A 14679-nucleotide genomic window follows, 5' to 3' on the forward strand; every position below is an offset into this window, starting at 1 on the left:
AGTATTTTCATTAAAGCACTTCTCTATTTCTTTCATAGTTATAGAAGACACAACAGCCTCTATAATGAGTCTCTGAGAGAGAAGAGGGGGCTACTGCGTCTAAAAGTCTCTGGGGAGAGAGAAGAGGGGGCTACTGCGTCTAAAAGTCTCTGTGGAGAGAGAAGAGGGGTACTGCCTCTAAAAGTCTCTGGGGAGAGAGAAGGGGGGGCTACTGCCTCTAAAAGTCTCTGGGGAGAGAGAAGAGGGGGCTACTGCGTCTAAAAGTCTCTGTGGAGAGAGAAGGGGGTACTGCCTCTAAAAGTCTCTGGGGAGAGAGAAGAGGGGTACTGCCTCTAAAAGTCTCTGGGGAGAGAGAAGGGGGTACTGCGTCTAAAAGTCTCTGTGGAGAGAGAAGAGGGGTACTGCCTCTAAAAGTCTCTGGGGAGAGAGAAGGGGGCTACTGCCTCTAAAAGTCTCTGGGGAGAGAGAAGAGGGGTACTGCCTCTAAAAGTCTCTGGGGAGAGAGAAGGGGGGCTACTGCGTCTAAAAGTCTCTGGGGAGAGAGAAGGGGGGGCTACTGCGTCTAAAAGTCTCTGTGGAGAGAGAAGGGGTACTGCCTCTAAAAGTCTCTGGGGAGAGAGAAGGGGGGCTACTGCGTCTAAAAGTCTCTGGGGAGAGAGAAGAGGGGGGTACTGCATCTAAAAGTCTCTGGGGAGAGAGAAGAGGGGGTACTGCCTCTAAAAGTCTCTGGGGAGAGAGAAGGGGGCTACTGCCTCTAAAAGTCTCTGGGGAGAGAGAAGGGGGTACTGCCTCTAAAAGTCTCTGGGGAGAGAGAAGGGGGTACTGCGTCTAAAAGTCTATGGGGAGAGAGAAGAGGTTGCTACTGCCTCTAAAAGTCTGGGGAGAGAGAAGGGGGTACTGCCTCTAAAAGTCTCTGGGGAGAGAGAAGAGGTTGCTACTGCCTCTAAAAGTCTGGGGAGAGAGAAGGTGGTACTGCCTCTAAAATACTCTGGGGAGAGAGAAGAGGGGTACTGCCTCTAAAAGACTCTGGGGAGAGAGAAGGGGGTACTGCCTCTAAAAGACTCTGGGGAGAGAGAAGAGGGGGCTACTGCCTCTAAAAGTCTGGGGAGAGAGAAGGGGGGGCTACTGCGTCTAAAAGTCTCTGGGGAGAGAGAAGGGGGTACTGCCTCTAAAAGTCTCTGGGGAGAGAGAAGGGGGGTACTGCCTCTAAAAGACTCTGGGGAGAGAGAAGAGGGGGTACTGCCTCTAAAAGTCTCTGGGGAGAGAGAAGGGGGATACTGCCTCTAAAAGTCTCTGGGGAGAGAGAAGGGGGTACTGCCTCTAAAAGTCTCTGGGGAGAGAGAAGGGGGGTACTGCCTCTAAAAGACTCTGGGGAGAGAGAAGAGGGGGCTACTGCCTCTAAAAGTCTGGAGAGAGAGAAGGGGGGTACTGCCTCTAAAAGTCTCTGGGGAGAGAGAAGAGGGATACTGCCTCTAAAAGTCTCTGGGGAGAGAGAAGAGGGGTACTGCCTCTAAAAGTATTTGGGGAGAGAGAAGGGGGTACTGCCTCTAAAAGACTGGGGAGAGAGAAGAGGGGGCTACTGCCTCTAAAAGTCTGGGGAGAGAGAAGGGGGTACTGCCTCTAAAAGACTCTGGGGAGAGAGAAGAGGGGGCTACTGTCTCTAAAAGTCTGGGGAGAGAGAAGAGGGGTACTGCCTCTAAAAGACTCTGGGGAGAGAGAAGGGGGTACTGCCTCTAAAAGACTCTGGGGAGAGAGAAGAGGGGGGCTACTGCCTCTAAAAGTCTGGGGAGAGAGAAGGGGGGCTACTGCGTCTAAAAGTCTCTGGGGAGAGAGAAGGGGGTACTGCCTCTAAAAGTCTCTGGGGAGAGAGAAGGGGGTACTGCCTCTAAAAGACTCTGGGGAGAGAGAAGAGGGGGTACTGCCTCTAAAAGTCTCTGGGGAGAGAGAAGGGGGATACTGCCTCTAAAAGTCTCTGGGGAGAGAGAAGGGGGTACTGCCTCTAAAAGTCTCTGGGGAGAGAGAAGGGGGTACTGCCTCTAAAAGTCTCTGGGGAGAGAGAAGAGGGGGCTACTGCCTCTAAAAGTCTGGAGAGAGAGAAGGGGGGTACTGCCTCTAAAAGTCTCTGGGGAGAGAGAAGAGGGATACTGCCTCTAAAAGTCTCTGGGGAGAGAGAAGAGGGGTACTGCCTCTAAAAGTCTTTGGGGAGAGAGAAGGGGGTACTGCCTCTAAAAGACTCTGGGGAGAGAGAAGAGGGGGCTACTGCCTCTAAAAGTCTGGGGAGAGAGAAGGGGGTACTGCCTCTAAAAGACTCTGGGGAGAGAGAAGAGGGGGCTACTGCCTCTAAAAGTCTGGGGAGAGAGAAGAGGGGGCTACTGCCTCTAAAAGTCTGGGGAGAGAGAAGGGGGTACTGCCTCTAAAAGACTCTGGGGAGAGAGAAGAGGGGGCTACTGCCTCTAAAAGTCTGGGGGGAGAGAAGAGGGGTACTGCCTCTAAAAGTCTTTGGGGAGAGAGAAGGGGGTACTGCCTCTAAAAGTCTCTGGGGAGAGAGAAGAGGGGGCTACTGCCTCTAAAAGACTCTGGGGAGAGAGAAAAGGGGGCTACTGCCTCTAAAAGTCTCTGGGGAGAGAGAAAAGGGGGCTACTGCCTCTAAAAGTCTCTGGGGAGAGAGAAGAGGGGGCTACTGCCTCTAAAAGTCTCTGGGGAGAGAGAAAAGGGGGCTACTGCCTCAGTCTCTCTGGGGAGAGAGAAGGGGGGTACTGCCTCTAAAAGTCTCTGGGGAGAGAGAAGAGGGGGCTACTGCCTCTAAAAGTCTCTGGGGAGAGAGGGGTTGGGGGGGCACACAATGCAAATAGTCCGGGTAGACATTTGGTTACCTGTTCAGGAGTCTTACGGCTTGGGGGTAAAAACTGTTGAGAAGCCTTTTTGTCCAAGACTTGGCACTCCGGTACGGCTTGCCATGCGGTAATAGAGAGAACAGTCTATGACTGGGGTGGCTGGGGTCTTTGACATTCTAAAACAAGTGGTTTTGAGGAACCGGACAATGACAATGAAGCTAAAAGGTATGAAACATCCCATCATTCTTAGGGTCATGTATGAAAATGCCCAGTTGACCATTATTTTGATTACCATGGCTAGAAGAAGAGATCTCAGTGACTTTGAAAGAGGCGTCTCAAAGGAGCTTAGGGGGTTTAAAGGGTGTGTGTTTGTGTGTTTTTTACTGACATTGCAGTCATGCATCTTGTATACTATAGTGTCAACATATTTTACTTTTTAGTGATGTATAATAATTCATACATTGTAGAAAACAGCATTGATTAGGAGAGTGGTGTGTTGTGTTGAAGCCCAATCCAACAGGAGAGACCAGTCTCACCTGTACCCAGCTGTCTGTCCATGAAGAGTGACTATGGGTCACTAAGTCTATGGGTCATCCAATAGAGTTCAGAAAAGGAACCATTTCCACTGAACAAAGGTATAAGTCAGGGACGTAATGGATGTGAATGTAGTTGACAAACACCTTTATATTTTGTAAATAGCGGAATGCACCAATAGACCTAGAATTACACTAATTTTGTGTTTACGTTTCTTGTCTCCGGCTTCAGATTTTACCCACCTTATTACATCACCATACAGATGCCTCATGCTTTCCCCCTATTGGGCCGTTCCAAAAGAATTCAATCACTTTCTGACTACACCCCTTTAGATTTGATCGAAACCTTCCGAACGTGTTTGCCCGTAGAAGAAGTGGTCAGAAAGTGACTTTTTGAACCTGAATGCCAAAACATTTGCCATCCTACCATGAGACTTCCATGTCTTCATCAATAAAAAAATATAAAATGTTGACTTTGATATCATTTGAATGCCTACAAACAGGGTTATGAAACTATTTTATCATTTCTTTAAAAATATATATACAATTTTTTTAACCTTTAACGGAAATGATCTGAAAAAGCCTGATCTGATTTTTCACATATGTTGTAGCTTAGACTCTATTCTACATTGTCTGAGGTGTTTATGTTGTGCCCAGCATCAGTTGAGAAACACAGCATTCTCTAGAATACAAGGGTGGGTGTCATTTCAATCATAGAAACAGAAATCATAGAATGGGCCTATACTTTCAGAAAGATGGCCGCCAGTCCACCCACGTCGAATGTCAACTTGAATGGGAATGTCTATTCTATATATTTCTATGAGTTCAATAGGTTTCCTATGATTGACAGTTTAATATAAAACAATGGATACTCAAGTCAACATGCTCTGATGTGTGGACCTCCAACCATCTTTGTGGTACGGTTTGAAAGTAGAAATGTTTGTTCATTTATCAGCCAAAATATGACACCCATTCTGTATTTAAGAAGAGCATGCTGTTTCTCAACTGATGGTGGGTACAACACAACCACCTCTGATAATGTACAATAGGGTCTAAGCTACAACATACACTCAGTGACCAGTTTACACCCCGTTCACGAAAATGGTTCTCTCCTACAGACAGTGAGTCATGTGGCTGTGGCTTGCTATATAAAGCAGGCAGACGGGCATTGAGGCTTTCAGTTACTGTTCGATTGAACATTAGAATGGGCAAAACGAGTGACCTAAGTGACTTTGAGCGTGGAATGATTGTTGGTGCCAGGCGCGCCGGTTCCAGTATTTCTGAAACGGCCGGCCTCCTGGGCTTTTCACGCACAACAGTGTCTACGGTTTACCGAGAATGTAGCGACAAATAAAAAACATCCAGTCCTGTGGGCGAAAACAGCTCGTTGATGAGAGGTTGAAGGAGAATGGCAAGAATCGTGCAAGCTAACAGGCAGGCCACAAACAGGCAAATAACGGCACAGTACAACAGTGGTGTGCAGAACGGCATTGTCACGTCCTGACCATAGTGAGTGGTTATTTTCTATGGTGGAGTAGGTCAGGGCGTGACAGGGGGTGTTTGTCTGTTTTTGTATGTCTATGTTCAGTTTCTAGTTTTGCATTTCTATGTTGGTGTTGTTTGGCATGACCTCCAATTAGAGGCAGCAGGTTGTCGTCTCTAATTGGAGGTCCTATTTAAGTTGATGTTTGTTTCACATGTGTTTGTGGGTGATTATTCGTTTTGAGTGTATTTGATCCTCCTGCGTCACGGTTTGTTGTTTTGTGTATATTTTGAAGTGTTTAATTGTTGCATTCGGTTTCACTGGTTAAATAAATATGTGGAACTACGAAAACGCTGCATCTTGGTCCGCTCCTTCTAACAGCTGTGACAGGCATCTCGGAACTCACAACTCGTTGGTCCTTGTCACGGATAGACTATTGCAGCAGACCACCACACCGGGTTCCACTCCTATCAGCTAAAAACAGGAAGAAGCAGCACCAGTGGGCACGCGATCACCAACACTGGACAATTGAGGAGTGGAAAAACATTGCCTGGTCCAATGAATTCCGTCTCCTTTTGCGATGGCTGAGTCAGGATTTGGCGTAAGCAGCATGAGTCCATGGCCCCATCCTGCCTGGTGTCAATGGTACAGGCTAGTGGCGGAGGAGTAATGGTGTAGGGAATGTTTTCCTGGCACACGTTAGGTCCCTTGATACCAATTGAGCTATGTTTCCATGCCCCGAAGAATTCGGGCTGTTCTGGAGGCAAAGGGGGGTCCGACGAGGTACTAGATTGGTGTATCTAATAAACTGGCCACCGAGTGTATATGAGCATGAAAATAATCGAAGTTTATGTGTTTTTAGATAATTGATGTGCAAGGCCCAGGTTGGAATAATATTGTGAAAATCATGATAATGCGATTTTTGGTGTAAGAGCTGTTTGAAAAGCGCCAGAAATGTCTGCCTGTTTGGTCAGAGGGAGTTTTGGCCTTCCATGGGGTAAATTAGTTAATTGACCAATAAGAAAGACGCTTCCAAACCTCTCTGCCAAGAACAGCTCATTTTCATTTTCCCCCTCCCACCCAAACCACTCCTACACAGTCCTAGCTACATTCTTGCTTGAGAAATTGCTCTTTGCTAAGAAGCTATTTTTGTTTCTTTTGCACCATTTTAATTGAAAACACTAAGGTATATATTTGTTACCTAGATATTATTTGATATTGGGATAAAAACGGCTGCATTGGAGCTTTAAATGTACAAACATTATAAAATAGTTTGACAACCCTGTTTGTAAGCTTTCAAATGATATCAAACTCAACATTTGATCTTTTCCAGTGATAAAGACATGGATGTCTCATGGTAAGGTGGGGTAATGCTAAATGTGTCAACTTTGAGAACCTCTATCTCCTGAATGTTTTGGCATTCAGGTCCAAATGTCCCTTTCTGACCACTTCTACAAGGGGCAAACTTGTATGGAAGGTTTCATTCAAATCAAAAGGGGTGCAGTCAGAAAGTGATTGAAATCATGTGGAATGACCCTATTACCACCAGTACTGATATGCTGCAAGTCTTGTCCTTATGTGCTTCTGATAGTGTCCAGCAGGAGAGACCAGTCTCCCCGGGACCCAGCTGTGTGTCCCTAAAGAGTGACAAGTCTATGGGTCATCCAATAGAGTTCAGTAAGGATAAGCAAAGGTGAGAGTTTATGGGGATAGTTGTGTGGGTTAAGTGTATGCGTGTTATTATACATGCCTGCAATGCACTTGGAGTGAAATATTGGGTAGCTACTCATAGATTATCCATTCTGAACCTGGGAAATAACAACTGCATTTTAATCAATTACATTAAACATATTTTCTGCTTTTACTGACTTATCATCAGCCTTTGCAAAGGTTAGAAAAGTCAAAAACACATGATCAAGTCATTGATCAATACATATATTTTTTTTATATATCTCAGTTTCCTTTTTACTTTTCTCTATGTCTATTTCAGATTCAGGAATAATCCGTGTCTGACTATCAGTGTAGGGGAAGCTGCTCTGAAAATATAGTTGACCAAACTACCAATGACTTCACACTGGAAGAAGTGAAGCAACACTAAAGATACCTCCTTTAAGAAAACTGTGCTTTAGTTAACTAAAGTTACTTTGAAAAGTAGTTCACTATATCCAAACTTCTTCGTGAATAATTATCATATGTAAATCTGAAATGTCATAGACGACAAATTGCAAGAACAGATCACTTTGGGATCATATGTTAACAGAATGTGTGTAATTTAGCCTATTAAACACACAAACTATGTTTCAAGTGAGAATTGGGCAGTTATGATGCCAAACAATAAAGGAAATGATTGCCTACTTTTTTTTGTTTTTTTGCAAACAAATAGTAGTGCAGTTCCACTAGCTAGCCTCAAGGTAAAAAACGTAATGAACTACTGAAAACACGACCTAGATTTGGATTGAGTTCAACTACCACCAAGCTGCTGCAAAATGTAGTTAAATTACTAGTTGAACTACATATAGTTCACTACTCCTCAACACTGCTGACTATATATTGAAGTGCTCTGGTGACTTCTGACAGGGTCCAGCAGGAGACTCCAGACTCATCTGTACCCAGCGGTGTATCCTTCAAAAGTGACAAGTCAATGGGTCATCCACCAGAGTTCAGCCAGGAAGATGTTTCTACTGATCAAAGGTAAGAGTTTATGAGTCTGAGTAACTCAGTAGACCACACCCTCGCTCTCTGTTCCTCTAAGATCTTCAGTCTTTTGTTATGTTATATTCTGTTTACTTCCCAGTGTCCAGTCTCCCCAGAGTCATCAAATGGACCTGTCCTCCATATTGAAGGTAAGCTGACTCTTGCCACATTTTATCCAATCAAAAACTACATTAGAAAAATATAGCTGGGAGCAGCAATGAACGGGGTTTAAAGGATGACAGAAAGAACACAAGATCAGTTGGATTACAAAGCAAGCACTTTGTGTAAATTACTTAAATCTCAGTTGATATACTCCACATTAGTGTTCCAAAATACTTCAATAAACTCTCACAGCTGTAATACGCTGACTACGCAAGCAGCAGGACTTCCGTTTTTTCATTTTACAGAATAAAATCTCCACTTTTCACTACATTTGGACACAAGGTAGCAAAATGTGAGTATACAGATATACTAATCACAATATTTCACATTGTTTGTCAGCATTATTTAAATCTAACATCCATTTGAATAAGACAAAGTCCACTTGATCAAGAGTTATTGCTCTAGTATCCTATGGTGCCACTGGTGTCAATGACATTTATAGTGCCACCAACTAGTCTGGTGCAGCCATCTAAGGATGCGGTGAATTTATATTCACACAGCTTCTAAGGACATATACTGTACATAAGGTTTACATAACAAATGTCATGGCCCATGTCCATCGGTTCAGTTCTTATAGCCCTAGTAGCCAACTAATAGGCAGTTGTTGCCCATGGTGGAATCATCTAACCCGCTGGCTCCTGAAGCACCCATGAGCTCCCAAGTCTAGAAGTAGTTTAGCTAATGTGTTATCTAGCTAGCATCACAAATGAGCATTTCGCTAGCTACCTATAAGAAAATGGCAGATATGACTCAAACATGGTCCTGTTTTATTAATTGCTGATCAATGGACTGTTAGCAAGCCCTCCTCTGCAACATTGTTATTGGGGCACAGGAATGTTAGATTTGCCTTAAAATGTTAAGTTAATTGTCACTGAAGTTGGTGGTTACTACTGGTTTCAGTTCCAAGGTGAGAAAAACTGTCCTCCATATTGTGTTTTGGTAAGGGCTCGGAGTGATGCCACGCACCTGTAGTACCCCTTTTCCTAACCAGGGTGAATTCTGGTTGTCAGGGGTCTAAAGGGGTGGTCTGGGCCATCTAACTAAAATTAAATAACCCCAGGTGTGTTCTCGTTCCCTATTCAACTACTCTTAGTATAGCCTGACCCGTTATCTAACCACTACAAGAAAATGTACACCAAGCAATGTCTCAGCTGAGAATTTGTATTAATAATATGTAGGAATAAGAAAAACGTATCTTATACCGTCTGGCCTTCATAGGAGGATCCAAAGTTTAATGACCAATAAAATGAATAAGATATGGTCACTTGCAATAAAATTATTCACTCAACCAATAACCAAAGCTGTTGATTCTCCGGAGGAACTTGAACAGCCCACAAACCAGGGGCTCAGCTTCTTACAGGGCAGGCGGAGTGGGAGGTTCCTGGTGGAGAGCCAGACACGATCACCAGGATAGAACACGGGAGCCTCAATGTGGTGGTGATCCGCCTATTCCTTCTGGTGGCAGACGGCTCACTGGAGCCTCACTTGGGCATCGTTCCAAACCTCATCTGTGTGCCTGAACTCGTCTACCGCAGGAGCTTCGGTCTGGCTCAGAGTCCATGGCGCCAGGCCTGGCTGATAACCCAGAACACACTGGAAGGGAGTCTGCCCGGTGGAGGAGTGACACAATGAATTCTGGGCGTACTCCGCCCAGGGAAGGAATCGGGCCCACTCCCCCTGCCGGTCCTGGCAGTGACTTCTCACGAATCTCCCCAGTTCCTGATTCATCCTCTCCCCCTGCCCGTTAGACTCAGGCCTGTACCCGGAAGTGAGGTTGAAATAGTGCGGGTAATACCTGGGTGTCCAGCGGCGAGCAGGGGATGTGTGTGCCCAGGTCAACAGCCAATCCCTCAGCTCCATGGGGACTTAGATGTGCTCAGGAGGACAGGTAGCAGGCGCGGGTACCCTCTCCAAAGCCTGGCGGATGTCCACATCTACGTCCCAAAACACGGGGCCAATGATATGGGAGGACGGAATGGTGTGCTGGAGAGCACTCACAGGACTCTCAACTGACGTAGAACCACAAGGTAAGGGAAAGCAGGTCTACAGACATCTGGGTGCCCATGCAGTGATTTTCAACCTCGACCAGGAGAGGTTGCCTTTGTGTACGGAAACCCTGGTGATGAGGAAGGTGAGGGTGAGTGGTGCTGTGATGTGCGTGATAGTGCCGGATCTCAATGGTTGTTTATCCAAGGCTTGAACCGGGAAAGGAGAGGAGAATGGGTACGTGGTGATGTTCAGGTAGGAGACAAGGGTCTGGTGGATAAAATTCCCTGCGGCACCAGAGTCCACTAGAGCTATAGAGACAACACCTGAGGGACAGCCAACCAATGAAATGGAAAACAGCAAGGGTTTGGAGGAAAACAATGATGAAGGAATACTCATGCCTACACTGCGAGACGGATGATCACGGGGCTGTCCCTCTGCCGGGTTGGGATGCACCGGACACCGCTGGAGCCAGTGCCCCTCCTGACCGCAATAGCTGTCTCCGGCAACGTTGCTCTGCCGTGGCGAGGTGTGTGAACCCTATCTCCATAGGTTCAGGCTCTGCCCCAGGACGCTCAAAAGAGTGGGGTGAGGGGCAATGGAGGCGCCGGAACTCCAGAAGAAGGTTGTCCAGGTTGATGGCCATCACTATGAGCGCGTCCTCTGAAAGGTTGTCGTCCTGGCATGCCAACTCCTTCTGGACCTTCTCGCGCAGTCCTCTTCAGAAATAAGGTGCGCAGCACCGGCTCATCCCATCCCCTGGAGGCTGCCACAGTCTAGAAGGTGAGGGCATATTCTGCAGCGGTCTGGGCACCCTGCCGGAGTTAGAGTGGATGGTCGAAGACCACCCTGAACAGAGCCATGAACCCCTCGTAGGAACCCAGCTCCTCCTCTCCTGTCCTCGCTCCCAGACGGCTGTAGCCCACTCCAACGCCCGCCCAGTTAGCAGGGAAATGACCATGGCAAGCCTGCGTTGCCAAGATTGTGCAAAGCTGTTATCAAGGCAAAGGGTGGCTACTTTGAAGAATCTAAAATATTAAATATATTTTGTTTTGATTTAACACTTTTTTTGGTTACTACATGATTCCATATGTGTTATTTCATAGTTTTGACGTCTTCACTATTATTCTACAATGTAGAAAATAGTAAAAATAAAGATAAACCCTGGAAAGGGTAGGTGTGTCCAAACTTTTTACCAGGACTGTAAGTTAATTAAGATATGTACCATGGGCCTGCATCACTTATAGGCCAATCGGTGTCATTCTTTTTGACTGAGTTCCTCATGGCGCCTACTTTCTGTGTGCCATATTAGAAAACAAGTTATCAATCTATGCTTGAGTTGTTTGACCAAAAATATTTTAAGACTAACAATAGGTTTCATCCCTAATAAAACTAGCAGCACTGAGGTCCTTGAGGCCTGGGTTTGAATACTCCCTGGCAAATCAAAACTTATAACAACAGCTTGGAAAGGCCCACATCATATACCTTTTTTTTTTAAATGATTGTTTCAACAGTTGGTCGAAGCTAACATAATCACTTTTATGAAGAGTGAGTTGAAGAGGTTCGAGAGGCTTCTGAGTCCAGGCTCTGAGAGTCAGGGAGAAGATGAGGAAGTGGTGGACGGTGAAGATGAGGAGAAGCAGAGGAGTGCCAGAGAGGCGGCTCTAAAGATCACGCTGCACGTCCTGATGAACATGGATCAGAAGGAGCTCGCTGACACACTGGAGAAAAGTAGGTGCTCTATGCTTTAATCTTCAATGCCTCATGGGTCATTCTTGAATTGCAGGGGCATTTGTGTCCCTTGTCTTTTCAACCATGAAAACACTTTAAAATGACAAATAGGTACGCATCATACATGTTTTTATTGGTATTGAACTGTTTATCCATTGTAAAACTTAATGCAAGTCCTTTATACTGCAAAACTTTGTTTATGCATTGTTTAAAGTACTTGGGGCAAGCAAATTGGCTTCCCCCAGTATTGATGAGTAGAGTTGTAGTGGCATGTTTTGGGGATTTAGAGATATCTATCTATTATTTTGAATGCTAGTGTCACGTCCTGACCAGTAGAGGGAGTATTTGTTATTGTAGTTTGGTCAGGACTTGGCAGAGGATATTTGTTTTATGCGGTCCGGGGGTTGTGTGAATTGTAGAGGGGTGTTTTATTTATGTGTTCCAGGGTTTTGGGTGTATGTTCTGGTTATTGGTATTCTAGGGTTTTCTGGTTTGTGTATTTCTTTGTTGTCTGTGTGGCTCTCAATCAGGAACAGCTGTACTTCGTTGTTCCTGATTGAGAGTCATATATAAGGAGCTTGTTTTCACCTGGGGTTTTCTGGGTAGTTGTCTTTTGCACTGCTCGTTATAGCCTGTAAAACTGTCGTCTGCTGTTCTTTGTTTTGTTGTTTTTTTTCTTGGTCTCTTTATTTAATAAATATAAAGATGAGCATCCACATTCCTGCTGCGTTTTGGTCATCAATACACAACGGCACCCGTGACAGCTAGAAAGTAAACAAAAGCATTTAACATATTGTATAGATCAATTAAAATCACTCATTACGAAGATATACAAGGACCTTGAGCATTCCAGTGACAAACCGTTATTGTGGGAGGAGTCTATATTAAAGAAAATTCTTAGCTAATCATACCCTTTTAGTAGGTCATACATTTGAGGATTCCATAGATAATTTGTTGTCTAAATACAGTGTCATTGGTGTTACTCAATTTAAATGAAGGGAAATTACATTGTGAGCTAAATAAGTAATCCTATTACTTTAGTAAATTATTTTTTTAAGGGTACATTACCTTATTTTAGCATCTGTGGCCTCCATTTAAGAAAATTCTCAATTACCAAAAATGTGTAATTTGTGTTACTACTCCAACTGGTGGCACAATGTTATCATAATAGAACAATTATTCAAAGTCATTAAGCTGACATATTAGTTGATTTAGAATGGGAAGATGTTTTAGATCTAGAAACATTATTTATTCTGTGGAGTCACAGAGGAAGGTTGTGCTTTTCTAGCTTCAGCTGTCAGCTCAAATCCCTCCCACCTGAGAGAGTTGGACCTGAGCTACAATAACCCTGGAGACTCAGGGAAACTGCTCTCTTCTCTACTGGAGGATCCACACTATAAACTGCAGACACTCAGGTAAAAACATTAACATTGGTTATTATTTCCCATCAAAAAAATAAGTCCTTGATTCTAACTGTCTGTTCTTCTGCTGTTCTTCCAGTGTGGACCATGATTCAGAGTGCTGGTTAAAATCAGCACTGAGAAAATGTAAGTCTCAATACCATTCGGAATCAGAGTAAAATTACTGTTGTTTAATGTTTCCCAGGGATAACATTTATTTGGAATATACGAGATTATACTTGATTTTCAAAAATGTTACCAATACTATATGATCTAAATAAACTTGAAATAAAACTACACAACGATGCCAAACTATTCTCTTGATGTGTTATGTATCATCAGATGCCTGTGAGCTCACACCAGACCTCAACACCATACACCCTCAACTGTACCTGACTCAGGGGAACAGGAAGCTGGTGCATGACTCCAAAGGACATCAGAACAACTATCCTGAGCACCCAGAGAGGTTTGACCAGTGGACTCAGATGCTGTGTAGAGAGCCTCTTTCTGGGCGCTGCTACTGGGAGGCAGAGTGGGAGGGTTATGGGGCTTATGTAGGGCTGACATATAGAAGACTTGTTAGGAAAGGAGGGAATAATGACTGTGCGATTGGTTACAATGACATGTCCTGGAGTTTGTACTGCAATGACAAGTCCTATGATGCCTTTCATAACATAAAGAGCACCCCCATCCTTTTACCGTCCTCCAGCTCCCGCAGAGTAGGAGTGTATCTGGATTGGCAAGGTGCTACCCTGTCCTTCTACAGTGTTTCCTCTGACACACTGACCCACCTGCACACATTCCACGCCACATTCACTGAGCCACTTTATGTGGTGCTATGGCCTTGGCTTGACTCAGCTATTACCCTGTGCAGAGTAAGACAGTTCTGAGTCCTCAGGACCCCCATCCTTTTACCTCCTGCTCCAGCACACATATTCTAGTCCTGTTTATACCTGGAGCTATAACATAGCTTCGTCCTGATCTTGTCCACATTCTGATTGTGCCCACATTTTTAGACAGTTGTAGACAATCAAAAAACCCATGATCTGATTGTGATCAGATCTTCCTTCCCACCTCCGGAGGCAGTCAGGCACCCATTGTGTCTGAATATCTTTACAAGTGTAGATGGATCTGGACAGTAAAACCATTTAAATCATCATCATCCCACCCTCTAAATCAGCCCCCCCTTTCGAAGGCCCTCGGATCAATTCCCCCCCCCCCAATTTTTTTTATAAATAACCTAATGAACTCAGTCGGGTTCTCAACTTACTGTCGAATAGTAGAATACAAAAGAGGCAATTTCAAAATAATTTGCATACAAGAAGGGACGAGGAAATATGGTCCCAATGCCGACACAGTGGACGGATGAGACACATTTTACTACCATGTGTAGATGCATATCTGACAAAGTGGGCACAATCTGAAAGTGGACAAGGACTTGTTTGGACATGGACACAGCCTGACTTCAGGACTCTAAATCAGTGGGAGTCATTTTTTCCCTCTGTGTTTTTAGTGTAAATAGCCTTAAGAAATGCTGCAGGAAAAATATAAATGTTTAGTCATTTGTAATTGTTATTATATTATTGTGGTTTGTCTTTCTGCCCTTTGAAATGTGTTATCCAACATGTTCATGTATGGTGTGAGTAGCCTTATTAGAAAACAAAATAGAATCGATCAATAAGTGCATTGCTTCATGTTTTTATTTAACATTTTTATCTCTCTGGGGATCAGTTCCAGTGTACTCTGCAGAGTGGGTTCATGTCCCCGTCCCCTCTCTGTAGTGTTCTGGAACTTGTTTAGACAACGACTTCAACATCAAGTGTTAGCCTGTAATGCTCAAATCAGTTTGGTTAATG

At 44.6% G+C, this 14679-nt stretch overlaps 1 protein-coding gene across 3 annotated transcripts; it reads left to right on the plus strand.

Annotated features, from left to right (window-relative positions):
- The first annotated feature begins 2886 nt into the window (after positions 1–2886).
- On the plus strand, positions 2887–14507 carry LOC106573619 (tripartite motif-containing protein 16). 3 transcript variants are annotated; one of them, XM_014148846.2, is made up of 8 exons: positions 2887–3469; positions 6442–6543; positions 7428–7541; positions 7645–7693; positions 11207–11423; positions 12712–12838; positions 12924–12970; positions 13166–14507. In XM_014148846.2, the coding sequence occupies exons 1-8, from the start codon at positions 3420–3422 to the stop codon at positions 13711–13713; spliced, it is 1254 nt and encodes a 417-aa protein (XP_014004321.2). In that variant the 5' UTR covers positions 2887–3419; the 3' UTR covers positions 13714–14507. The 3 variants fall into 3 exon arrangements, with proteins under 3 accessions (XP_014004321.2, XP_045568874.1, XP_014004311.2); XM_045712918.1 differs by having other exon boundaries at positions 2914–3059; XM_014148836.2 differs by lacking the exon at positions 2887–3469 and having other exon boundaries at positions 5113–6543.
- The last annotated feature ends 172 nt before the right edge of the window (positions 14508–14679 follow it).

Source organism: Salmo salar, chromosome ssa02, assembly GCF_905237065.1.
Source record: "Salmo salar chromosome ssa02, Ssal_v3.1, whole genome shotgun sequence".
NCBI classification, from domain to species: Eukaryota; Metazoa; Chordata; class Actinopteri; order Salmoniformes; family Salmonidae; genus Salmo; species Salmo salar.